The sequence below is a fragment of the Prionailurus bengalensis genome, chromosome F2, assembly GCF_016509475.1.
Source record: "Prionailurus bengalensis isolate Pbe53 chromosome F2, Fcat_Pben_1.1_paternal_pri, whole genome shotgun sequence".
Classification (NCBI taxonomy): domain Eukaryota; kingdom Metazoa; phylum Chordata; class Mammalia; order Carnivora; family Felidae; genus Prionailurus; species Prionailurus bengalensis.
The window spans coordinates 34,176,323-34,202,142 of NC_057353.1; the positions used below are offsets into that span (position 1 = coordinate 34,176,323).

At 38.7% G+C, this 25,820-nt stretch overlaps 1 protein-coding gene and 1 pseudogene across 8 annotated transcripts in view; one reads left to right on the forward strand and one right to left on the reverse strand.

Annotated features, from left to right (window-relative positions):
• WWP1 (WW domain containing E3 ubiquitin protein ligase 1) overlaps window positions 1-25,820 on the forward strand; it is a 142,059-nt gene that overhangs the window by 70,159 nt on the left and 46,080 nt on the right. For 7 of the 8 annotated variants that reach the window (XM_043601311.1, XM_043601306.1, XM_043601312.1 and 4 more), the window contains one exon: window positions 16,363-16,699. In XM_043601311.1, coding sequence (XP_043457246.1) covers window positions 16,363-16,699 — 337 coding nt within the window. Of the gene's footprint in view, window positions 1-6,986; window positions 7,067-16,362; window positions 16,700-25,820 lie in introns of those variants that run through there. The other variant, XM_043601314.1, reaches the window with a different exon arrangement.
• On the reverse strand, window positions 10,022-14,736 carry LOC122496121 (annotated as a pseudogene).

The following is a 25,820-nucleotide window of genomic DNA, read 5'->3' on the forward strand; positions in this document are numbered from 1 at the left end:
AACCGACTCTTGGTTTCATTGATCTGCTCTACTGTTTTTTTAGATTCTATATTGTTTATTTCTGCTCTGATCTTTATTATTTCTCTTCTTCTGCTGGGTTTGGGGTATCTTGCTGTTCTGCTTCTATTTCCTTTAGGTATACTGTTAGATTTTGTATTTGGGATTTTTCTTGTTTCTTGAGATAGGCCTGGATTGCAGTGTATTTTCCTCTTAGGATTGCCTTTGCTGCATCCTAAAGGGTTTGGATTGTTGTGTTTTCATTTTCATTTGTTTCCATGTATTTTAATTTCTTCTCGAATTGCCTCATTGACCTGTTCATTCTTTTGTAAGGTGTTCTTTAACCTCCATGCTTTTGGAGGTTTTCCAGACTTTTTCATGTGGTTGTTTTCAAGTTTCATAGCATTGTGATATAAAAGTGTGCATGGTATGATCTCAATTCTTTTATATTTATTGAGGGCTGTTTTGTGATCCAGTATATGATTTATCTTGGAGAATGTTCCATGTGCCCTTGAGAAGAAAGTATGTTCTTCTGCTTTGGGATGTAGAGTTCTAATTATGTGTGTCAAGTCCATCTGGTCCAACGTATCTTTCAGGATCTTTGTTTCTTTACTGGTGTTGTGTCTAGATGATCTGTCCATTGTTGTAAGTGGAGTATTAAGGTCCCCTGAAATTACCACATTCTTATCAATAAGATGCTTATGTTTGTGATTAATTGTTTTAAATATATGGGTGCTTCGAATTTGATGCATAGACATTTATAATTGTTAGCTCTTCCTGATGAATAGACTATTATATAATGCCCTTCTTCATCTCTTGTTACAGCCTTTAATTTAAAGTCTAGTTTGTCTCATATAAGTATGGCTACTCCAGCTTTCTTTTGACTTCCAGTAGCATGATAGATAGTTCTCCATCCCCTCACTTTCAATCTGAAAGTGTCCTCAGGTCTAAAATGAGTCCCTTGTAGACAGCAAATAGATGGGTCTTGTTTTTTTAATCTATTCTGATACTCTATGTCTTTTGATTGGAGCTTTTAGTACATTTACATTAATGTTATTATTGAAAGGTGTGGGTTTAGAGTCATTGTGTTATCTGTAGGTTTCATGTGTGTAGTGATGTCTCTGGTGCTTTGTGGTCCTTGCAACATTTCACTCACAGAATCCCCCTTAGGATCTGTTGTAGTGCTGGTTTAGTGTGATGAATTCCTTCAGCTTTTGTTTGGGAAAATTTTTATCTCTCCTTCTATTCTGTTTTTTTTTTTTTTTTTTTTCATTTTACTTTGTTTTTATTTCAACATAACATGCAGTAAAAAAACAAAACAAAACAAAAAACCCCCCAAAAAACCAGGATTTATTAGCATTTACAATGCTTACAAAGAAAAAGGACTCTAAAAGCAATTTAGTTCAGATTTAAGAAATTGCTCTAATTGAACACTTACAATAAATCTATTTCCAAATGTTCAGTTTGGACCAAAATTTAAAATAGCATTTGGCAGGTAAATTATGTCTGCTGCTTATTTGTAGTATTTTTATATAACCTCTGATTCTTGGGATATCCAGCCCCCATTTTCCTAACACAGCATCTCCTTCTATTCTGAATGACAGGCTTGCTGCATACTTTTCCTGTTCATCACATTGAAGATTTCCTGCCATTCCTTTCTGGCCTGCCAAGTTTCAGTAGATATGTCTGCTACTACCCTTATGCTTCTATCTTTGTATGTTAAGGCCCATTTATTCCTAGCTGCTTTCTGAATTCTCTCTTCATCCTTGTATTTTGCCAGTTTCACTATGATATGTCATGCAGAAGATCAATTCAAGTTACGTCTGAAGGGAGTTCTCTGTGCCTCTTGGATTTCAATGTCTGTTTCCTTCCCCGGATTGGGGAAGTTCTCAGCTATGATTTGTTCAAGTACACCTTCAGCCCCTTTCTGTCTCTCTTCTTCATCTGGAATTCCTATGATACGTATATTGTTCCATTTGACTGCATCACCTAGTTCTCTAGTTTTCACCTCTTGATCCTGTGTTTTTTTCTCTCTTTTTCTCAGCTTCCTCTTTTTCCATAATTTTATCTTCTAATTCACCTATTCTCCCCTCTGCCTTTTCAATCCGCACTGTGACTGCCTCCATTTTATTTTACACTTCATTTATAGCATTTTTAAATTCATCATGACTATTTTTTAGTTCCTTGATCTCTGCAGTACTAGATTCTCTGCTGTCTTCTATGCCTTTTTCAAGCCCAGCAATTAATCTTATGACCATTATTTTAAGTTATTGTTCAGTTATATTGCTTATATCTGTTTTGATTAATTCTTAATTTTTTTTTTTTTTTTTTTTTTTTTTCGACGTTTATTTATTTTTGGGACAGAGAGAGACAGAGCATGAACGGGAGAGGGGCAGAGAGAGAGGGAGACACAGAATCGGAAACAGGCTCCAGGCTCCGAGCCATCAGCCCAGAGCCTGACGCGGGGCTCGAACTCACGGACCGCGAGATCGTGACCTGGCTGAAGTCGGACGCTTAACCGACTGCGCCACCCAGGCGCCCCTATTTTGATTAATTCTTTAGTTGTCACTTCTTCCTGGAATTTCTTTTGAGGAGAATTCTTTCATTTCATCATTTTGGCTAGTTTTCTGTTCCTTATGAATTTTAAAAGCTCGTTGTGCGCTCGGCACCTGTGAGCACTGCTATATTAAAGGGGGGGGGGGTCATACACTGTCCAGGGCCTGGCCCTTCAGGAGGTGTTTTTTTGGAGAGTGTTACCTGCTCTCTGTTGTTGTGACTTTGGTTATTTTATTTCTCTACTGCTAGTGATGTTTTGGACCCTCTACGAGGTGTGCTTTGATTTGTTCCTTGAAGTAGTCCTGTAAAGGAAAACAAACAGGAAACAAAGACACATAAACACACATACAGATAAAACAAACAGACAAAAAAACCCCACACAAACAAACATATAAACAAAAACAGTCCAAAAGCAAAAAAACAGAAACACCAGCTACAAGTAAAGAACAAGGTAGAGGCAGTGCTGATGGAGGAGCACATACAAAGAGAGAAATGACAGGGGCGGGGACAAAGAGAAAATAAACATTGACCGGGCAGAGAGACTAAATGACTTAATCCAGAGATAAAGAAAGGAAAATAAAGAAGGAGGTGGCGGGGGTGGGGGGACAAAGATAAAGTGACCCAGGCAGAGAAAGTATATGGCTTGATTATTCCAGAGAGAAAGGAAAGTACAGAAGGAGATGTAGAACATGTATCAAGGGAATGCATTAAATATGTCTGCTTCAACAAACCAACAACCAGAGCAACCAGCCTAGAGGAGGGAAGAGATAGGAAGGGAGAATATATCTAAATAAGAATTGTCCTGGAATTAAAGAATTGTCCTGGAATTAATCCAGGCTATGCAGCATCACTGGTCTGGATTATGGAGCCCTCTGGTTGCACAGCATGTATCTGGCTACAGCAGATAAGCTGTTACCTGCACGGAGGGGCGTGGTTTGGTGTAGGCTGGTCCTACCTCCACTATCAGTCCCACCCCGGGACTGATCCCTGAGGTCCTGCCTTGGTGGTGATGATGGGGGGAAATGGCAATCCCCCAGTCTCTTCCCCGTGACCCAGTGGACTCCATTCCAGTTGTCCTCACTGTGCCACAGGCACAGACTGGGCGGTCCTTCTCACTCCACCAACTCCCCTGGCCCAGTGCTTGGCTAGGGTTCAAAGACCTGCTCCAGGCGCTCTGGCACTGAGGAAGTACCTCTCTGTGCAGCTTGATATGTGGTCCCGCCTGGCTTTGCCTGTGCTGCCGGACTTCAGGGAGGACCGCCTTTTCCTGCTGTGGACTGCGCTGCTGACCTTGCTGAGGTGCATGGGGGTGGTATACGCAGGCAGCAGACAGGCTTTGTTCTCTCCCAGCACACTTCAGGGAGGGGGCCGGTTTCTCCTTCTGCAGACTGCACCCTCGACCTAGCCACTGAGCCCCAGGGGGTTCCTCCGACGCAGGCAGGCTTTGTTCTATCGCACAGCCCTCCAGGGAGGGGTCCACTTTCTCCTGCGGACTGTGCCCCTGATCTACCACCGAACCCGAGGCTGGCTCCCCTCCTCCCCAGGTGCGTGAACAGGGAGATGGCCCCAGTCTGAAGAAAGCCCCACAGTTAGAGATAGGATCCCTCTCAGTCCCAGTCCTGGGACAAGAGACTGTATCTCTTGTCCAGATACAGTCCTACACTTCCCCAGCCATGCTTTCTCTTCCCTTCATCTCTCAACAGAAGGGGATCTCTCCCCTCCGTGCCTACTCTGCGGGTTTTATTTCCCCCAGTTCACAATCACCCACCTGTCCTTTCTCAAGTTGCCCCATTTTCTTCCTGGTAGATTTCAGCCTCTTTTCCTCCCAGACTCTTGAGGTTTAAAGTCCTTTGGCTTCAGCACTTCTTTGTTTGAGAGACGCGGGAAGTATGGATCCCCTACTTCTCTACCATGTTGGCCCATGAATCTGAATGGGTTTTTAAATTTTAATTTGTTTATTAATGCCTTTTTTTTTTTTTTTAAGATGGACTTAAAGATCCTGAGTGGTCACAATAAGTAGAACTCTTTGGTCATTAATTTAAGGTGGCTGGAAAATGAAGAGAAGAGAAATACATATAACAAGAGTGACATTAGTGAGGCAAATGCATTTATTTTCTGATTTCTGATCTGCTTTGTAGTAGGAACATTTGTTTCAGAGTTATTAGCAAAGCAGAAAAGGAAACATCACCTTACTTTATTTGGAACTGTGTCTAAATTAAGAACATACCAGTTAAAACAGCTACTGTTTCTGATATTCTATCTTTTATGGATTGTATGAAAAAACAGCATAGTGTAAGCAACATCCTCAATAATTCTAGGAGAGTAAATGTAATAGTGAGTTTTAGGGAACTGTGACTTATGTTATCTATCCTAAATTAAATATTACGATTTTTAAAAATAGTCTGAGTACCTATAGAAAGGACCAATAATTTATTTTTTTTAAGGTTTATTTATTTATTTTGAGAGAGAGAGAGAGAAAGAATGACCAGGGAAGGGCAGAAAGAGAGGGGAACAGAGGATGTGAAGCAGATTCCATTCCGATAGTGGAGAGCGTGATGCGTGGCCCAAACACAAAAAACCGCGAGATCACGACCTGAGCTGAAGTTGGATGCTTAACTGACTGAACCACCCGGGCACCTCAGTAATTTATTTTTTTAAAATGTAAACACATAGAGGTACTTGGGAGGCTCAGTTGGCCTGACATGACTCTTGATTTCCCCTCTCCCTGGCTTGTGTGTGCTCACTCTTTCTAAAAAAAAAAAAAAAAAAAAAAAAAAAAAAAAAAAAATTCAAAAAATACATATCAACACATAGAAAAGTGGTTTATCTGAACCAGAGTTTTTCACAATGAAGCTTACATCTATTGCTTTTTGGTCATGAATTTCCCAAAAATTTCAAGGAAAACCTATTTATTCATAAATTTGCATTATATTTTAATTTTTTTAACATTTATTTATTTTTGAGAGAAGAGACAGAGCACAAGCAGTGGATGGGCAGAGATTGAGGGTGGCAGAATCCAAAGCAAGCTCCAGGCTCCAAGCTGCCAACACAGAGCCTGACGTGGGGCTTGAACTCATGAGCCATGAGATCGTGACCTGAGCCGAAGTCAGATGCTCAACTGAGCCACCTGGGTGCCCCAAAATTTGCATTTTAAACAATATAACTTCCTTAACAACACTCCAAAGAAGTTGTGAAAAATAAAAATAACACTGTTATATAACCAGGATTGATTTGTTATATGGGATTATCAATTACATTCAGAATGTAGTTCCAGTTCCATCATTTCTGAAAGTAATTAGATAAAAGGCCATTTTTTTTAAATTTTTTTTAAAGGCCAAGTATTTGTAAAGTTCAGTCCTGATTCATGAAAAGAATAAGAAGGATGAATGATCATTTCAGAAAGGCTTATACCGCCATTCTGTCTCATTCTTGTCATCATCCTCCATTTAAAATCTATGGAATTTGGCGAGTTAACTCTTCTTCCTAAAATATTTAGCTGTTTGAGTAGATTGGTGAAAGTGTCCATGGACCACTGGTTAGTTGCATGTTTTAATGTTTGGGTATATTCAGATGCTGGTACAAAAGGGAGGAAGACTTACGGAGGCTTTTCAGAAATCTCAGAATCTCTTACACTCCATGGTTTCTCGGGTTCTCTATAGACTCTTCCATTGAGAACAAATACACTTCCCATGTTTTTTTTGTTTTTTGCCTTTTTGATATTTATTTTAGAGAGAGAGCATGAGCGGGAGAAGGGCAGAGAGAGCGAGGGAGACAGAGGATACAAACTGGGCTCTGTGCTGACAGCAGAGAGCCCGATGCAGGGCTTGAACTTACTGTGAGATCATGACCTGAGACAAAGTTGGATGCTTAAACAACTGAGCCACCTAGATGCCCCACTTCCCACGTTCTTATTTATCCTTGCCCAAAATTTCAAGGTGAATACAAAACATATGAGGAACTAGAATTGAAGGCTCCATTGTAAGTAATTCCCATGACATTCACAGTAACTATTAGGAAACCTAGGATAATCGTAATAGCTAACATTTGTGCTATATATGTTGTAAACACTGTATATCTATTTACTGATTGAACTTTCACCATAACTAATTGAAATAAATACCAATATCTTTCCCTTTTTCCCAGGAGGAATGGAAACACAGAGAGATCACAGCTAGGGAGTAGAAAAGCTGTAATTGACATCCAGTTATATCTCTCTGAGCTCTCTCTGCCTTCTGCTTCTCTGTTCACTTTGATGTGTGTGATTTTTATAGTGTCTCAAAGGTATACTGTTCAGCTTTTATACTTTGATAGACTTCAAATAATATTTCATCATCCAACTTAGCGATTGTGTTTTCACCTCCTCTGATAATTGTTGGCAACATCTGACAAAACAATCTGTCATCATTCTATTGTCCAGTTTAAAAAGGCTTCCAGAACCTACTCTGTTGGTAGTAACCACTCTGCCAGTGCCTTTAGTGTGATCTGTCATCCCTTGGTAGGAGGATGAATTCAGGTACTTTTCAAGGATTGGGATAATCTTTAAGGCCTTAGTACAAAAATGGTATTCCTTTTTCTAATCATGGAGTTTTAAAATCAGTTTTCATGTTACAGAGGGGATACGGATGGGAGTGTGCATATTCTGTATATAACACATTACATATTTTTAGTCCCTTACCTACAATTCAGAATCCTAAAATCTTTAAAACCAAAGGTTTTTTGGTGAACTCCTTTGATGTCAAAGTGACTAGAACTGACTTAAATGTATTCACAGTTTATCATGCTTAGTGTGAGTATCTCTACATTTTGCCACAGAAATAGTATTGTGTTTAATTACAATGTGTAGCCCTCAAATCTGCTCAGTTATTAGTGTAATATACAGTACACATGCCATATTACTTTTCTAAATTTCGAAAACTAATGGATTCTGGAACATACTTGACCCCAAGGATTTCAGACAAGGGATTATAGCCCTGTGCTAAGGAGTTTAAGACAAATGATTTCATTTCACCAGAGATAGTATCAATACAAGAAGGCTTTTTGGTGGGAATTTTTTTTCTCCCTCTCTTTAGATCAGGAGGCTCCATTTGAAGGGCACCTGGGTAGCTCAGTTGGTTGAGCATCCAATTTTTGATTTCGACTCAGGTCATGATTCCAGGGTTGTGGGATCAAGCCCCTGGTCGGGCTCTGCACTGAGCATGCTGCCTGGCTGCCTGCTTAAGATATTCATTCTCTCTCTCTCTCTCTCTCCACCTCTCCCTCCAATATGCATTCTCTCTAAAATTAAAAAAAAAAAAGCTCCTTTGATAAGTTTAGTTGCTATAAATATTGATAGTTTTTTAAAGCTAAAATGGGAGGCAATCCTGGCATCTAATAGGACTAGGTTCAAATCCAGTTCTACTGTTTAATGTGTTAACTGTGTGATCTTAGACAAACTTAATATTCTCAAAATTTAGCTCCTCCATTTATAAAAAGAGGATAATCCTCAGTTAACCACCTGATAGGATTGTTTCAAAGGTTAAATGAGATAATAAAAAACATCTACCATATTCCTTGGACGGTGATAGATATTTAAGAACAGTACTATTTTCTTCTCCACTTCCCACTATCTGTAACTTCCAGTGTGAAATGACTTTTTCTAACACATAATTATTCTTTTATTAATAGATCAGAGCTCTGTATGGTTTCAGGCAGAACTGATTTCACAAGTTTATTAGACTTTTGTTTATAGCTTTTTATTTTGAAATAATAGAAAGTTGCCAAGAAATGTATAGGGAGCTCTCCCTGTGTGAACATACAGTGTGTAACTGCAGTACAATATAAAAATCAGGAAATTGGCGTTGACAAAATCTCCACTTTGCCTATTGTACCTGCACTGTGTGTGCGGTTTTATCATGTGTTGCTTCATGTAGCTGCTACTGTGATCAAGATACAGAACTATCCCATCATCAAAGCCTCCCTCGAACACTACCCCCTTTATAGCCACCCACTTACAAGTGTGAATTGACTTTAAAGAAACTTAAGATGCATATACACCAGCAGTTCTTCGTGTCACACCTTTTAATTTTATTTATTTACTTTGAAAGAGAGAGAGAGCAGGCTGGGGGAGGGGCAAAGAGGAGAGAGAGAATCCCAAGCAGGCTTTGCTGCCAGCGCAAAGAGCCTGACATGGGGCTCGAACTCACAAACTGTGAGATCCTGAATGACCAGAGCCGAAATCCAAAGTTGGATGCTTAACCGACTGAGCCACCCAGGTGCCCCCATTCATGTCACACTTTTAAAAAGGAGTAAAAATGATACTCAAATCTTGAGTATTTCTGCCTTTTTCTGCCTTATTTGAGCAGTTATAGTAAGGACAAATGTGTGGTGCTTTGAGATGTACATATCGTAAGTACAAGGAAAACTTCTCAAGGATTAAACATGAAAGTAGGGAGGTATGTCCTGTAACTTAAATGTCATAATGGCTGAAAGTAAGGGTTTGGATACATTCATTAAGAAACCAAGTCTGTGGGCGTGGTCTTATATCTGTAGAGAAGAAAAATGCTTTGCATAAACTTCTAATTTCCCACCTGTTACACATTTCAAATACTAGCTTACGTGTAATTCTCCATATTCTTTCACGAGCAAGGAGCCTATGATTCTGACCTCCCTCTCTCTCTGCCTTCCCTTTTTGTCTTTTTTGTTAGTTTGTCCTTTCACTCATCCTTATACCATTTGTTAACAGATGTTTGTATTTTAGCTACTGTAGACAGATGTTTATTTTGCAGGACGCTGCCTGGTGGCTGGGTATGCACACATCAGAGTTTCTCAACTTCACACTGTTGACATGGTGGGCCAGATAATACTTTGTTGTGGGTGGCTGTCCAGTGTATTGTATATTCCTGACCTGTACCCACTAGATGCCAGTAACATCTCCCTTTCCCCTGGCTGTGACAACCAAACATAGCTCCAGACGTTGCTAACTGTCTTTGAAGTGGGGGGCAAATTTGTGTCCAGTTGAGAACCACTGACGTGTATCAGTAATAATCTCTAATCAAAGATATGCCGTCCTACCCCACTCAGAATTTCCCATTATTAACATCTTGCATTACTGTGCTACATTTGTTAGAATTAATGAACCAGTATAAATACGTTATTGTTAACTATAGTCCATAGTTGACATCAAGGCTCACTCTTTGTGTTGTATGGGTCCTGTGAGATTTAAGAAATTCATGTTGTCGTGGACCCAACATTACAGTATCCTACAGAATTGTTTTACCACTCTCCAAATCCCCTGTGCTCCATCTATTTATCCTTTACCCCACACTCCTAACAACCACTGATCTTTTTTGCTGTCTCTGTAGTTTGGCCTCTATAGTTGGAATCTTCTTTCACTTAGCAATATGCATTTAAGGCTCCTCCATGTCTTTTTATGGCTTGACGTCTCATTTCTGATACTGTCAAATAATATTTCATTGTATGAATGAATGTACCCCAATTTTCTTACGCATCTTGGTTGCTTCCATTTTTGCCATTATGAATATAGCTGATATAAACATTGATGTGCAGGTTTTTGTGTGGACATAAGATTTCAACTTAACTGGATTGAAAACCAGGACTGCTTTATTATATAATAAGAGTATGGTTATTTTTGTAAGAAACTGTTCAAACTGTCTTCCAAAGTGGCTGGACCCTTTTGTTTTCCCACCAGCAATAATGAGAATTTCTCATGCTCTGCTTCCTTACCAGTATTTTTACCAGTTAATTATTATTACTTTTTTTTTGCAGTGCTGAATCTTCCCATCCAGAGATATTTTATGTGTCTCTCCATTCATTCCGTGTTTTAAAATGTCTCTTAAAAATGTTTTTTTAGTTTTGTTTAGATAAGTCTTGAGTGTAATTTTGATGTTGAACTTCTATCTGGTTGTTGAGCTAATACATTTTGGTCAATTTAATTGGGTACTAACAGCTTTTCAGTTGATTCTTGTGAGTGTTCTTTTTTTATTATTATTTTTTTTAATGGATCAGTTATTAGGGTCTTTTTAAGAAATTTAGAACACCAAATTGTGAGGGTGAACTCCATTTGTGAGAGAAAACACAGAACAGATATAGCCCTGAAGCTAAGGGACAGCTTTGATTTGTGGGAGCATTTGTGAGTCTGCAGCTTTCTGATCAACTCTGTGCTGTTCTGTAATCTCATATTTCCCTTTCTCCGTGTTGAAGATCTCACCTTCCTGGTGTCTGGGTTTACTCAGCTGCTGCTTCTTGAAGTAAGCATCAGTGAGATGTTTTGGGATTTTCACACTGCTGATACCAGTTTTGGAGGAGGTGGCAATGACAGATTTCTGGTGTGTTCTACGCAGAGGAAGTCGATGGAGGGCCAGAGGTCCGATCACAAGTAGCAAGCCACTGCTCAGTCACTTCAGGAAAACCACCCTCTTGCCTCTGTGGAGCACAGTGAAGGTGATCAAAATGAACCCAGGAGTGATGCTAGCTTGCAGTTTCCTCACATGCTGACTGAAAGGGTTGTTGTTGTTTTTTGCCGTGGCTCAATAGCTTTCCAGGAACATCTTCAGTAGGATAATACCTAGGCACTTTGTGAATTTTAACCACTCGGGTACCACCATTCCTGTTACCACCAACTGGTTTTGTGACAGTAGCAAGAACCTTCTCCTTTTTCTTTTCAACTCTGTATTTAGCTGCTGAATACTTCTTCCTCTTGTACATGGCCTTTCATAGCTGATCAGGTATATCTGCCAATTCCTTTGCCTAGGCCAGGGTTTTGGCTGCAGTGGGGCTTCCTGTTCTTTGGCATTTTAGCCCTGAGGTTACTCTTCTTAACCTTGCACTAGTCTGACCTTCTTGGCTTTGATTTTTTTTCTCCTTAGTATTTGGCTTCTCGGCTTTTTTTGCCTGCCATCTTGCAAGATGGGTCAGAGATCCTGTCGAGTGTTCTAAATAAACTTATCCTCTGTGAGTGAGCATTTTATTTCCAGTATTTTTCACTTCTTGTCTTAATGCATCGTCAAAGTAATCAGCAGTATTGGAGTGGTGGTTGTGATCTTCCTTGTTTTGTTCCTGACTTTAATTTGTTCCTGACCTTAATAGAAATTCTTCTAATATTTTATAGTTAATATACGATGCTTACTGTGGGTTTCTGATCATCTAGACTATTTATTTTTCTTGATTCCTCTTATCAAGTGTTTTATCAAGGTTTTATTGAATTCTTTTTGGTTTGTATTGAAAATAGTCGTGGCTTTTATCTTTTAATATGTTAGCATAGTCAATTTCCTAACATAATATCCTAATATTGAACCATCTTAGAATTTATTGAGTTTCAACTTTAGGGTTAACTTACCCTTACAAGAGTAAACTAAGAAACTCCTTTTTACTCCTTGTTACTTTTACTTTAAATAACATTGAGAGTGATCTGTTCATTGAAGGCTTCGTAGGATTTTCTCAGAACACTAAGTGAGCCTTGTGCCCTTTGGTGGAGTGGTATGATCTTTTATCACCTTTTCAATTTCTACTCTGATGAGTCCTTTCTTTCTTTTTATTTTATTTTTAAAGATTTTATTTTTAAGTAATCTCTACATCCAATGTGGGGTTTGAATTCAACCCCAAGATCAAGAGTCACATGCTCCACTGACTGAGCCAACCACGTGCCCCATGATGAGCCTTTTCAATTTTTCTTTCTCTTGACTTGGATTAGTTAATATGGTTCAGACTTACAAAGTTGTATGTGGCATTCCTAATGTTATTCATATTATATATTCTTTATAAAACTTGGAAAGGTATATTTCATGGTTTCTCCATCTTACCGGTAAGAATTCATCTGAAGCATTTGTTAAAAATACAGATTCCCAAACCTTCCTTAGAGATTTCCCCTAGAGATTCAGTAAATCTAGAATGGGAACTGAGATCTATACTTCCAGCAAGATCCCAACAGGATCCCATTTCTTATCAGTAAGTTTGGAAATTCTGATCTGTTTTATTGGTTTTTAAATTCCTTCTACCATTACCCCCCACCCCCAATGGACCCTCAGCTCTGGAATTGAGTGCTGAGCTCATTTATTGCCATTCTTTCTTATATTCGTGGATACTTGTTAGGCTTTGTCCAATAGCCTTTGATACAAGTGTTTTCATTGCCATTAATTTCCCTAAAGTCTATAATTTCATTATTTCCTCTTTAACTCAATAATTATTTAGTTTATCTTCTAAGCATATTGATTGTGAATTGGGGGAGAGTACTATCATTTTTATGGACATAAAAGTATCTGTTTTCTGGGGCATCTGGGTGGCTTAGTGAGTTAAGTGTCTGACTCTTGATCTCACCTCAGGTCATGGTCTCACAATTTGTGAGATTGAGACCCACATTGGGCTCTGTACTAACAGCTTGGAGCTTGCTTAGGATTCTCTCTCTCTGTCTCTCTGTCTCTCTCTGTTTCTGTCCATCCCTAGCTTGCACATGCATGCATTCTCTCTCTCTCTCTCTCTCTCTCTCTCTCTCTCTCTCTCTCTCTCTCTCAAAATAAATAAACATTTAAAAAGAAAGTTACCAGTTTCCTCACCAGTAAAGTGGAGATAATGCTGGTATCTGTCTCAGCATAGTTCTGTGAAGATTATTACATAAGATAACCCTTAAAAAGTGTTTAACAGATTCTGCCAGACTTTCAGTAAACATTTTAATAAGTTGTATTTTGTATTGCTTGTTTCTAGTTTTATTGCATTGTAATTAGAATGTGGCCTCCTTATTATATAATTGAGGATTTTCCTTTGGTCTTTTATATTGGTTTTCTAAAAATTCTCAGCGTGTTTGGATGGAATATGTATATAGTAGAAACTCAAAGCTACCGCTCTGTAATTTAAGTCAGATGTATTGTGTTATTAAATTTTTCATATAGTTAATATTTCTACTGATGCTCTTTAATCTGCATAGTTTTGGGAGAGGTATGTTCAGTTCATTTCTTCCTCTGTGATTTGTCTTTAATTTATTGATTCAACAAATATTTATTGTGTTCATATGCAAAGCATTTCTAACAGTTGGGAAATGCAAGAGTGACAAAGTTTTTGTACCATTCTGAACTTAAAGAAATGAAAACAAATAAAATGATTTCAGAACATGAGAAATAAAACAGGTTAGGGTATGGTGGAAACAACAGTAAATAAGGTACTCAAGCACTGCCTCAAGTACATTCTGAAGTTATAATTGGGCATGCACTCTAAATGATAAGAAGCCAGTCATGAGATATTAGGAGGCCACAGGAACAGCAAGTGCACATCCCTTAAGTGGGAAGGAGTTTGCTATTCAGGGAACAGAAGGAAGGCCATCGTGAGAAGTCAGGCATAACTGTGGAGCAGATTAACGTAGTCATTGTCATAGGCTGTGGTAAAAGAGTTTGGAATTTATTCTGGTGGTAATGGCAATCCACTGATGTGTTTAATTAGGGGAATGAAAAAATCTTATATGTTGTGAAAAAGATTACTCTGAGCCATCATTTGGAGAATAGCTTGTAGCTGGACATGAGAAAAAGCAGCAGACTAAAATTAGGAGGCTGTTGATAGTAGTAAAAGCAAGAAACGATGGACCAGAAGGTAGTGGTACAGATGGAGAGAAGAGCTGAGAGCACTCACCTGCTGTGGAATTATTGTAGGAGAGGAGTTTTTGCCTTGAACAACTGAACAGTGCTCTTTAATATCTCATTTTATTCCTCTCTAACAGTTCGTTTTTGTGCGCTGTGTTTTAGTATGCAAAAGATTTATGACTTTTTTCTTGGACTGGATTATCTTATCTCAGTGATTCCTCTTTTCCCATTTAGTGTTATTTTGCTTAGAAAAGACTGCTGCTAACTAAGCTTTTTTGTTTTTGGAAATTAATTTCTGCACTATTGAGTAAATATTAAATGAGGTAATTATTTAAGTGAGCATTATATAGGAGACACCAGAAGTTAGCCTCTCTATGCACATTCTTTTTTCATTTCACTGTGTTATCTAATAGTATTTGGTACAGGGTAACTGTAAATACTTTATTTCTTTTATGTGTTTTTTTTCCCCAAAGCCATTCTCTTCCTCATATTTAGACAGTACTTGACTCATTCTCTTATTATTTTGTGCTTACCATTCAATTCCTTTTAATAGTACACTTTCCACTATTTAAGTCTTCCCTCTGAAGATGCCATTACCTTTAATTAGGTCTCCCTTCCCCATTTCAATTAGAACGTTATGTGGAATTTTCTAATACGTTTTACTCAATAATGTATGTCTCTTTCCAGTTTTAATTTGACTTCACTTTAATAGCGACACATAATTGAAATGCTTTGATCACATTTAAAATGAACATTAAGGGGCTCCTTGGTGGCTCAGTCGGTTAAGCATCCGACTTTGGCTCAGGTCATGATCTCATGTTTTGTGGGTTTGACCCCTATGTCAGGCCCTGTGCTGACAGCTCAGAGCCTGGAGCCTGCTTCAAATCCTGTGTCTCCGTGTCTCTCTGTCCCTCCCATGCTTGCATGTGCTCACTCGCTCGCTCTCAAAAATAAATAAAAACATAGAAAAAAAAAATTTTTAATGAACATTAAGAGGGTGCCTGGGTGGCTCAGTTGGTTAAGTGTCTGACTTCAGCTCAGGTCATGATCTCATAGTTCGTGAGTTTGAGCCCCGTGTCGGGCTGTGTGCTGACAGCTCAGAGCCTGGAGCCTGCTTCAAAATCTGTGTCTCCCTCTGTCTCTGTTCCTTCCCCACTTGCACTCTGTATCTAACATTGATAAAACAGCCAAAAAATTTTTAAATGAGCATTAAATTGTATTAGTGGATCCCAGTAGTGAGTCATTTCTTTAGAAGGTGTAGAATGAATTTCTGTATCTTCTGGCAGTCCACTGTAGTACTATCTAAATGCCACTATTTCCCCCCATTGACATTTTTGATATTAGCTACCATTTGCATAGGAGAAGGAGATTGAAAGGGATCTTTAAAAGTTTTTATATATAGGGGCACCTGGGTGGCTCAGTCGGTTAAGTTCCGACTCTGGCTCAGGTCATGATCTTGCAGTTTGTGAGTTCGAGCCCCACGTCAGGCTCTGTGCTGTCCGCGCAGAGCCTGGAACCTGCTTCGGATTCTGTGTCTCCTCTCTCTGCCCCTCCCCCACTTGTGCTCTGTCTCTATCAAAAATAAATAAATGTAAAAAATTTTTTTAAAGTTTTTTATATAAACCGTGCAGATTTTCAGAATTGATCATTTGGAAAAAAAAAAATGTTATCCTCATACTGGTTTTTCTTTTCCTTAAGTTAAAGTTATTAGTGTGTGCGTATACAATTTACCCTTGAACAGTAAGGATTGGAACACCAACATCACCCCCCCACAATTGAATGATTTTGTATAACTTTGGACTCCATCCCCCTCCCTGCCGCCAGGTTTTAACTACTAATTGCCTATTGACTGAAGCCTTACTAGTAACATAGTCAATTAACACATATTTTGTAAATCTGTTATATACTGTCTTCTTACCATACAGTAAGCTAGAGAAAATGTTAAGAAAACCAGAGAAGGAAAAAATACATTTACAGGTTTGTACTGTTTTTATTGGAAAAAACCTACATATAAGTGGACCTGTGAAGTTCAAACCTGTGTTGTTCAAGGGTCAACTGTATTCTTAAATTTTTATTATTTATATATTCATCCCTAAATATGAGCAAGAAAAAATATAATCTGCCTTATTTATTTTCATCAGTATCTGATACATTACTCACCGTCAGTTAGGTACTGAATCAGTGTAACTGGTGAGTTGTTTGCTTTGTCATTTCCTGATAGTTCGTCTTATTGATTTTCTCTTTTCAGTTAATGGAGAATCATCCTCATCTGTACCAACTGATAACGCTTCCACTATGGATACTGTAATAGTATCTGAAGAAACCGCCTTGTCTTCAAATTGCACTAATACTACTGTTGAAGATCCTCCAGTTCAAGAAATAATGACTTCCTCAGAAAACAATGAATGTATTCTCTCTACTAGTGCAGCATTTGGATCTGAAGCTAGAAGTACTTTAGACCCTGCCACCTCTAATTCTGGAAGTAGTTCTGCTTTTGAGGCAGCCAAATTAAGACAGCCAGATGGCTGTGTGGAACCTGTACGGCAACAGTCTGGAAATGCCAACACAGAAACCTTGCCATCAGGGTACGTTAAATATATTTTTTAGAAGTTTGACTTAATTTGAATAGCAACTTTTTGATAATACGACTCTTGAATGTGTATGTAAAATTTTTCAGTTGTTTAGTAATTTGAAATCAAAGCTGGAATCTGATTGATACAATTTGTGTATTTGCCACAAAGTACTTTTTAAAACTAAGAATGCTCACTTATGAAATATGTGCATTGTAAAGGGAAAAGAAAAAACCTGGGGTTAGTTTGCAGGACACTCTTGATTTGATTCTTGGTTTATTTTTACTTTTAGATAAGAATGATCATAACACTATGTAATTACCTCAGTTTTCCAGCTTCCTTTATGGTCTGCTCCCCAGGCCCCAACATAGGCCATCCTTTTTCTTCGTATTGAGTGCTGGGGAAAGTCACTTAACCCTGCTGAGTAGCTCTGTTACAAACTCAGGTTTTCATTGCTGCTTAATAATTCTTAGTCTCTTTTAAATTTCCCATTGCAATTATTCAGCTTCCTAAGATTTCCTTTAAAGGAAATACTCCTTTAAAGGAATACTCCTTTAAAGAGTATTCCGTGTGTGTGTTCCATTTGGTCACCTATTCCAGCTTTACTTAACATGTTTTTTTGATTCTTTTCTTGGTTCTGATGATACTAATATTACTGAGTCTTTCTTTGTCTCCGACTTCAAAAAGCTTATTTATAGTGGCTCAGACTTGTAAACATATATGCAGTACAATTTGACAACACTGTACTAGAAGTATGGACACAGCACTTTCCTACACAGCTTACAGCAGTTAGAATGTCTTCTCTTAGAGATATTGAAACTGCACTTCTAGAAGGTCTTATTGCCCTCATTTTGTCACCAGTCACTGTGTTCACAGCCCTGTCTTATTTTCTGAACTGTTTTTCTCAGTGCTCTCTACTGGCTCATCTGATTTTGGTCACTGCCTAATCGTGGTTTCAGACTTTGGTCTTCTGCCTGTGCTTCTTCCTCTTTTGGATCTCACACTGTCCCAACTTTATTAAATCTGTATGTCCAGGCCAGACCTTGCCCTGAGCTTATTTTCAGCTACTTACTTACAATCCCATCTTGTTTCCTGCCAGCATTTCAGACTGTACAGTATCTTCCTTCTCTCTCAGAAATTTCTCATTGTCCCTTTGTTTTCTATCTTTGGCAGCCTAGTCATTTATCCTCATTTCATATGTCTGCCACTGTGATATATACATGTAAGAAGCTGTTCTATTAACCTCATGGTCTGATAGGAGGATAAAGATAAGTAAACAGCAACTATACAGTACAGTTAAAGCCGGGCTAGAGGTAAGTTTAGCAGGCTGTGGGTGGGAATATATACAGAGAGAGCTTGCAAGGGAGTAGCTTACACTTTTGAGATCAAAGAAAACTTTTAGGAAGAGATGACCCTTAAGTGGATTCCTGAAAGAAGAGTAGGAGTTAGCACAGCAATAATGGAGGCACCGATAATGGAAGGCTGACTGCATGTTCAGATCTCTAGCATTTACAAAAACATGTAAGTGAAGCTCTGGAAGTAGTATTTTGTTACAGTTTGAGTTCAGCATTTGAGGAAGTGACCTATGTAGCACTGAAGAGTAAATAATCCTATGAAGAATTTTGTTTACTTTTCTAAGAGTGTGGGAGTTTTTCCTTGAAAACTGTGGATAAACATTAATGAATTTTGAGCAGGGGAGTGGCAGAGTTATGTTTGCATTTTAGTTAGGTTCTTAATTCTAGCAGTGGTATAGATAGATTAGGAGTTAAGGAGACAATTGGGGTGCCTGGGTGGCTCATTCTTTTGAGCATCTGATTCTTGGTTTCAGCTCAGGTCATGATCCCAGGGTCATGGGATTAGCCTCGCATCTGGCTGAGCATGGATTGTGCTTTGGATTCTCTCTGTCTCTCTCCTCCTTTCACATGCACTCTATTTCTAAATTTAAAAAAAAAAAAAAAAGAGTTGAGACAAGTAAGTAAAGATAGCAGCCAGACTGTTTTATAAATGAGAGAAGCAGGGGGGTACCTGGGTGGCTCAGTCGGTTGAGCGTCCGACTTCGGCTCAGGTCATGATCTCACACTCCGTGAGTTCAAGCCCCATGTCAGGATCTGTGCTGACAGCTCAGAGCCTGGAGCCTGCTTCAGATTCTGTGTCTTCCTATCTCTCTGCCCCTCCCCCACTCATGCGCTGTCTCTCTGTCAAAAATAAACAAACATTAAAAAATTTAAAAAAAAAATGAGAGAAGCAGGCATTATGATTTAAAGTGATAATAAGTATATATATTTAATTTTATGGGGGCCAAATAAATGCTTCAGCGTGTCTGTAGCTATCATGTGATCTTTGTGGTAACCTATGTGATTTTCAAATTGCAGGTTGCAACCCATTAGATTATGATCAGCATTTGAACACATAATTTAAGTAAATCAATATAGACAAGAACAGAAAATACTGAAAAAGTATTAGGTGTAGTAAGAGTAAACATTTCCAGAAAGTTTATTTTTCTGGTGTGTGTTTGTGTGTATAAAATCTGTAGGGAAATAGCAATCTAGTACACACAGATATTCATGTAAAACATATTTCTTACTCTGTTAGCTGTCATCAGAAAAGTTTAGAAGTTATTAATCCAGGTGAGAAATTAAAAGAGTCTGCAGTAAGAGATGCTAGTCTCTTAGGGTGATGATGAGATGTGTCCTGGTAATTAGTTGTAAGGAGGTAGAAGAAAAGAAGAGTGGAACCAAGGTTGATACCTCTGGCTTAGGAAGTATTCTTTGTGTAACTGAGTTAGCAGTTTTCAAAACTACATCGTTTCTCTTTCCTCAAAAATCTTAGTTCCTGTGTTTCCTCTCTTTGGTAACTTGCTCAGTAATTCAGATGACTACCAGTGGAATCAGAGTGCCTGGAATCACGAGTGTTCTCAAGGAACAGTGTTCCATCCTGGAGATGAATTTTGAGTGTTATGCCAAGCATGATCTCACCCAAAGTCCTTTGCATTTGCCCAAACTTTTGTGTGGAGTGTTATACCTCTGATATCTGCACGATTCATCCAGGTCTCTGCTCAAATGTTACCTCATTACAGGGGCCTTTCCTGATTTTCTCTGTTTTTATTTAAAAAAAAATTTTTTTTTAACGTTTATTTATTTTTGGGACAGAGAGAGACAGAGCATGAACGGGGGAGGGGCAGAGAGAGAGGGAGACACAGAATCGGAAACAGGCTCCAGGCTCTGAGCCATCAGCCCAGAGCCCGACGCGGGGCTCAAACTCACGGACCTCGAGATCGTGACCTGGCTGAAGTCGGACGCTTAACCGACTGCGCCACCCAGGCGCCCCATGATTTTCTCTGTTTAAATCAGGTCCCTCTGCACCCATCCCTTTACTTTGCCTTATTTTTTCCTAACCTTTTCTTAGGAAAATTTATAAACATGCAGAAAACTTTAAATAATTTTTCAGTGAACATCCCAGTGTCTACCACTGCATTCTGTAATTTACATTTTACCCTATTTGCTTTATCTCCTATCTCTGCCTCTCTCTATCCATCTAATTTTTAAATGTAGTTCAATAAGTTGCAGACATCAGTACATTTAGTTCCCTCAGTACTTTAGCTTGTATGTCATTAACTGGAGTTCAATATTTGTGTAAAGTTTTTTAGGTAAAGTTTACATAGAAGGACATGCCCAAGTCTTAACCATACTATTTTTTTTTTGAAGTATTTATTTATTTTTTTTTATGCCCATTTTTTAAAATTTTTTTTATGAAATTTATTGACAAATTGGTTTCCACACAACACCCAGTGCTCATCCCAAAAGGTGCCCTCCTCAATACCCATCACCCACCCTCTCCTCCCTCCCACCCCCCATCAACCCTCAGTTTGTTCTGTTTTTAACAGTCTCTTATGCTTTGGCTCTCTCCCATTCTAACCTCTTTTTTTTTTTTTTTTTTCCTTCCCCTCCCCCATGGGTTCCTGTTAAGTTTCTCAGGACCCACGTAAGAGTGAAACCATATGGTATCTGTCTTTCTCTGTATGGCTTATTTCACTTAGCATCACACTCTCCAGTTCCATCCACGTTGCTACAAAAGGCCATATTTCATTTTTTCTCATTGCCACGTAGTATTCCATTGTGTATATAAACCACAATTTCTTTATCCATTCATCAGTTGATGGACATTTAGGCTCTTTCCATAATTTGGCTATTGTTGAGAGTGCTGCTATGAACATTGGGGTACAAGTGGCCCTATGCATCAGTGCTCCTGTATCCCTCGGATAAATTCCTAGCAGTGCTATTGCTGGGTCATAGGGTAGGTCTATTTTTAATTTTCTGAGGAACCTCCACACTGCTTTCCAGAGCGGCTGCACCAATTTGCATTCCCACCAACAGTGCAAGAGGGTTCCCGTTTCTCCACATCCTCTCCAGCATCTATAGTCTCCTGATTTGTTCATTTTGGCCACTCTGACTGGCGGGAGGTAATACCTGAGTGTGGTTTTGATTTGTATTTCCATGATGAGGAGTGACGCTGAACATCTTTTCATGTGCCTGTTGGCCATCCGGATGTCTTCTTTAGAGAAGTGTCTATTCATGTTTTCTGCCCATTTCTTCACTGGGTTATTTGTTTTTCGGGTGTGGAGTTTGGTGAGCTCTTTATAGATTTTGGCTACTAGCCCTTTGTCCGATATGTCATTTGCGAATATCTTTTCCCATTCCGTTGGTTGCCTTTTAGTTTTGTTGGTTGTTTCGTTTGCTGTGCAGAAGCTTTTTATCTTGAGGAGGTCCCAGTAATTCACTTTTGCTTTTAATTCCCTTGCCTTTGGGGATGTGTCGAGTAAGAGATTGCTACGGCTGAGGTCAGAGAGGTCTTTTCCTGCTTTCTCCTCTAGGGTTTTGATAGTTTCCTGTCTCACATTTAGGTCCTTTATCCATTTTGAGTTTATTTTTGTGAATGGTGTGAGAAAGTGGTCTAGTTTCAACCTTCTGCATGTTGCTGTCCAGTTCTCCCAGCACCATTTGTTAAAGAGGCTGTCTTTTTTCCATTGGATGTTCTTTCCTGCTTTGTCAAAGATGAGTTGGCCATACGTTTGTGGGTCTAGTTCTGGGGTTTCTATTCTATTCCATTGGTCTGTGTGTCTGTTTTTGTGCCATTAACCATACTATTTTGATGGGTTTCAACAAACACATACATCGATTAACCCAAACCCTTACTAAGATTTCAGATATTACCATTATCCCAGAAAGTTCTCTAAAGTACCTTTTTCAGTCAATCACCGTTCTGATTTTTTTTTTTTCCACTATAGGTTTTAGTTTTTCCTGTTACAGAATTAATATAAATGAAATCAGTGTGAACCTTTGGAGTAGGGTTCTTCTAATCAGCATAACTTGTGTTATGTTAATCACCACATGACACATATTTGTTTGTTGTCAATTTTCTTTCCACTAGACTAGAAAGGGCTTAAGTTTGTCCATTTCGGTATTCTTTGTACCCAAAACCATCCCTGCTATGTAGCAGGTACTTGATAAATACTTGTTAAATAAGTGAGTTAGTGCTTGATTAAATGATTTTGAGTGAGTGAACAATTGGGCAAAAGCCCTGGCTTGTAAATGCTTCTGAGGAAATGATTAACAAGGTCAAAAACTACTGAAAAATTCAAGTAAGATAAGAACCGAAAGTCACCAATTGAATGTAACTACAAAGAGATTATTTATTGTTGACCTTTGACAAGCAGTTTCTGAGAAATAGAGCTGCATTCAGAGTGCTGTGTGATGGAGTGAATGGGAGGGGTAGAAGTGTGTAGTAAACTTTTAAGGAGTAAGAGCTAGTGGACACAGAGAAAGAGGAATGTTTGGGGGAAATTGCAGGAAAAGATACAGAGCTGAGGGTCAGTTTTTCTTTCATAAAAGGAGAGAGACTTTAAAGTAGTGAGCTTCTGATGGGTAGGAGTTTGTGGACATAGGTTAGCAGTAGAGGAGAGAGGTAACCATTCTTCATGGTTTATGAGTAGGCAAGTCTTACCATCTACCCCATTATCCAAGTTTGAAATCAGCAGTTATTCAAGAAGTAACTAAATTCTCGTATTCTTATTGTAATATATTTCACAAAATTCTTCCACATTTACTTATTGTTTTAAAGCAATTTAAATTTGTGTAAAGTTGTGTAAAGTTGTTCAGTGGTAGGTTTGGAAATTTTATATACAATGTCTTAGTGAGACTATATCTAAATACTAGAAAGGAGAGTATTATGGTTGGGTGAAGTGTGGCATTTATAAATTAGCACCTAAATCTATGAAATTAAAGAATTCTATTGAGAAGTCTTACTCAGCCAGGTAATTTGCACTTACTGGGAAGTATTCATGAATTTTCACTACTGGGATGTTCTGATCTCTTGCCAATTCCAGCCCACCACTTGTATATGACCCACAGGCACAGCTCTAGCAGGCTGTCACTGTGAGTCACCCAGACCAATCCAGAATATCACCCTTTGCTCTGTACCATCCTTTCTCCCCACCAGTACCTTCTTCTGTCCTTGCTGCCCAATGCCTTAGTCACCACCTACACATTGGGGACTCACTTGTGACAACTGCCATGCCCCAAGAGGTAGAATCTCACTTTGGGAGTGACAGCTCAGCAAGTTGCCTCCCCTTGGACTGGCTGCTAGAAAAATGAGGTGGGGCCACGACAGGAGTTTTTGCTCTTATTATGTAAGTACTTACAAATATTATTGACTTTGCCTTTTCACCCACAAAGCCTAAAATATTTACTCTCTGGCACTTTACAGAAAAAATTTAAGAAAGGTAAATTCTGTTAAGAGCAAAAACACTGAAATCTGGAAGTGAACCTGTTTTGGAAAAATAAGAACCAGTGGCTAGCATTATGCTTGGAACGTGAGTGCTTACTGAGTATTTGTTGAGTGTTAAGTTGGGAATATTTGCAGTTTATCTGAGATAAACCTAGAAAAGGACTTTGTAGCCCATTATATAGATGGAATACTTGGTTATGTTTATTTTTTCCCTCAATCTTAAAATTTGTTTCTGATCACAAAGCTAAGACATGACCAAATAAAATACTTAAGTCATACAGAAACACTCAGAGAGTGGTGTTTATATTTTATTCCGGCAGTAAATATTTGAGAGCTTCTCTGTATCAGACTTTATTCCAGGCCTGGGATATTCAGAGGGCCAACAGAGCCTAAGACTCTGCTGCTGTGAAGGGTCTGTAACAGCAGGCTGAGCAGCTGGGGCCTTGCATACATAACCTACTCAGTAATGTCATATAGTGACAGATTCTATGAGGAAAGATAGAAGTAGGTGAAGAGGTTAGAGAGTAACTGTGTAAATTACTGTTTTGCGTACATTTATAGAATTACTTTAAGAAACTGGTATCACACTCTACATGGTGTTTTTCAGTTGGTTTTTATTTATTTTTTCAAGCTTTCATTTTAATTCCAGTTAGTTAACATATAATAATAGTTTCAGAAAGATTTTTTTTAAGTCTATTTATTTATTTTAAGAGAGAGTGAGAGCACAGGAAGGGTAATGAGAGACGGAGGGATAGAGAATCCCAAGCAGTCTCCTCACTGTCAGTGTGGGACTCAAACCCATGAACTGTGAAATCGTGACCTGAGCTGAAACCGAGAGTCAGATGCTTAACTGACCAAGCCACCCAGGCAGCCACCGTTTTTTAGAAAGATTTTTTTTTAAGTCTATTTATTTATTTTGAGAGAGGGAGCTAGAGCGCAGGAGTGGGAAGAGAGAGAGGGAGAGACAGAGAATACTAGTTTCAAGTGTAGGGTTTAGTGATTTATCACTTACATGTAACACCCAGTGCTCATCACAGTAAGTGCCCTTCTTAGTACCCATCACTCATTTAACCTATCCTCCCACCCACCTCCCCTCCAGCAAACCTTAGTTTTTTCTGTGTAGAGATTTTAAAAAGGGACTGAAAGCACATCTCATACTCATCAGAATGGCATTAGAGTTCTTAGAATCAATGCAAAAAGCTGTTAAGCCAACTTAAAATGCTGAGGGAAACTAAATGCAACCTGATTTCTGTAATCAGCCAAACTGTTGAGTGTGTGCACAGAATAAATAAATTTTCAGATATCCTCAGTTTCCAAAGTTCATTTCCTGTGCATCCTTTGTTAAAAAGCTACCAGGACTCGTGTTTCTCTAAAATTAGCTACTGAGGGGTGCCTGGGTGGCTTAGTCGATTAAGCCTCCAACTAACTCCTGGTTTCAACTCAGGTCTTGATCTCGCGGTTTCCTGAGTTCGAGCCTCACGTTGGGCTCTTCCCTGGTGGTACAGAGCCTGCTTGAGATTCCCCGTCTCCCTCTCTCTCTGCCCTTCTCTCACTCGTGCTGTTTCTGTCCCTCTTAACATAAATAAATGAACTTCAAAAAATAAATAAATAAAATTAGCTACTGAACGTGAAAGGCATGGGCTTCAGATCTCAGGTGTCTGATAGAAAGGGAGTGAAAGGAATCACCAGCATGATGTTTACGTAAAAGGGGGCCCAAGATGGCAGATGTGCCGCAGGCTTCTCAGTTGGCCAGACAGGATCAGCAGCTCATTGTGAGGCAGAGCTGTGATTGGTAAATACCTGATGAGTCTGAATATTTTGAGAGGACATATATACAGGTGGAGAAGTTTTGGGAGTGAAATTAATAAATACATAGAAACTAAGAAAATGGGAAGAAAGGAGACAAAAGAAATATTATGTTCCATGACTCAGCTGTCAGGAGAGTTTTACATCATATAAGGGAAGGACACAGAATATGTGTGTATGTGGAATGGTGGAAGGAGGGTAAGTGTTACAGTGTATGTGTAGATGGATGCAGGAGAGAGACTTCAGCTGAAACTCTCATAGTGAGAAATCAATATACAATGTTTGAGATGAAATCTAAAATAGTAAAATAAGCTTATTAATATAAAAAGAGGTAAATACTAAAAGAATTGGCTGAAACAGTTGAAAATGTTGCTTTTGTGGAATGGAAAATGAAGTTAAGGGGACATTAGGCACTGTTTTTTGTAGTGAGCCCTGTAGACTGTATGTGTGAAGGTGTATGTATATCATTATACAACTATGAATGTATAAAATTATGTGAAAGTATGTATAATTTTGATAAAAATATTTGTAAAAGATGGAAATCTGT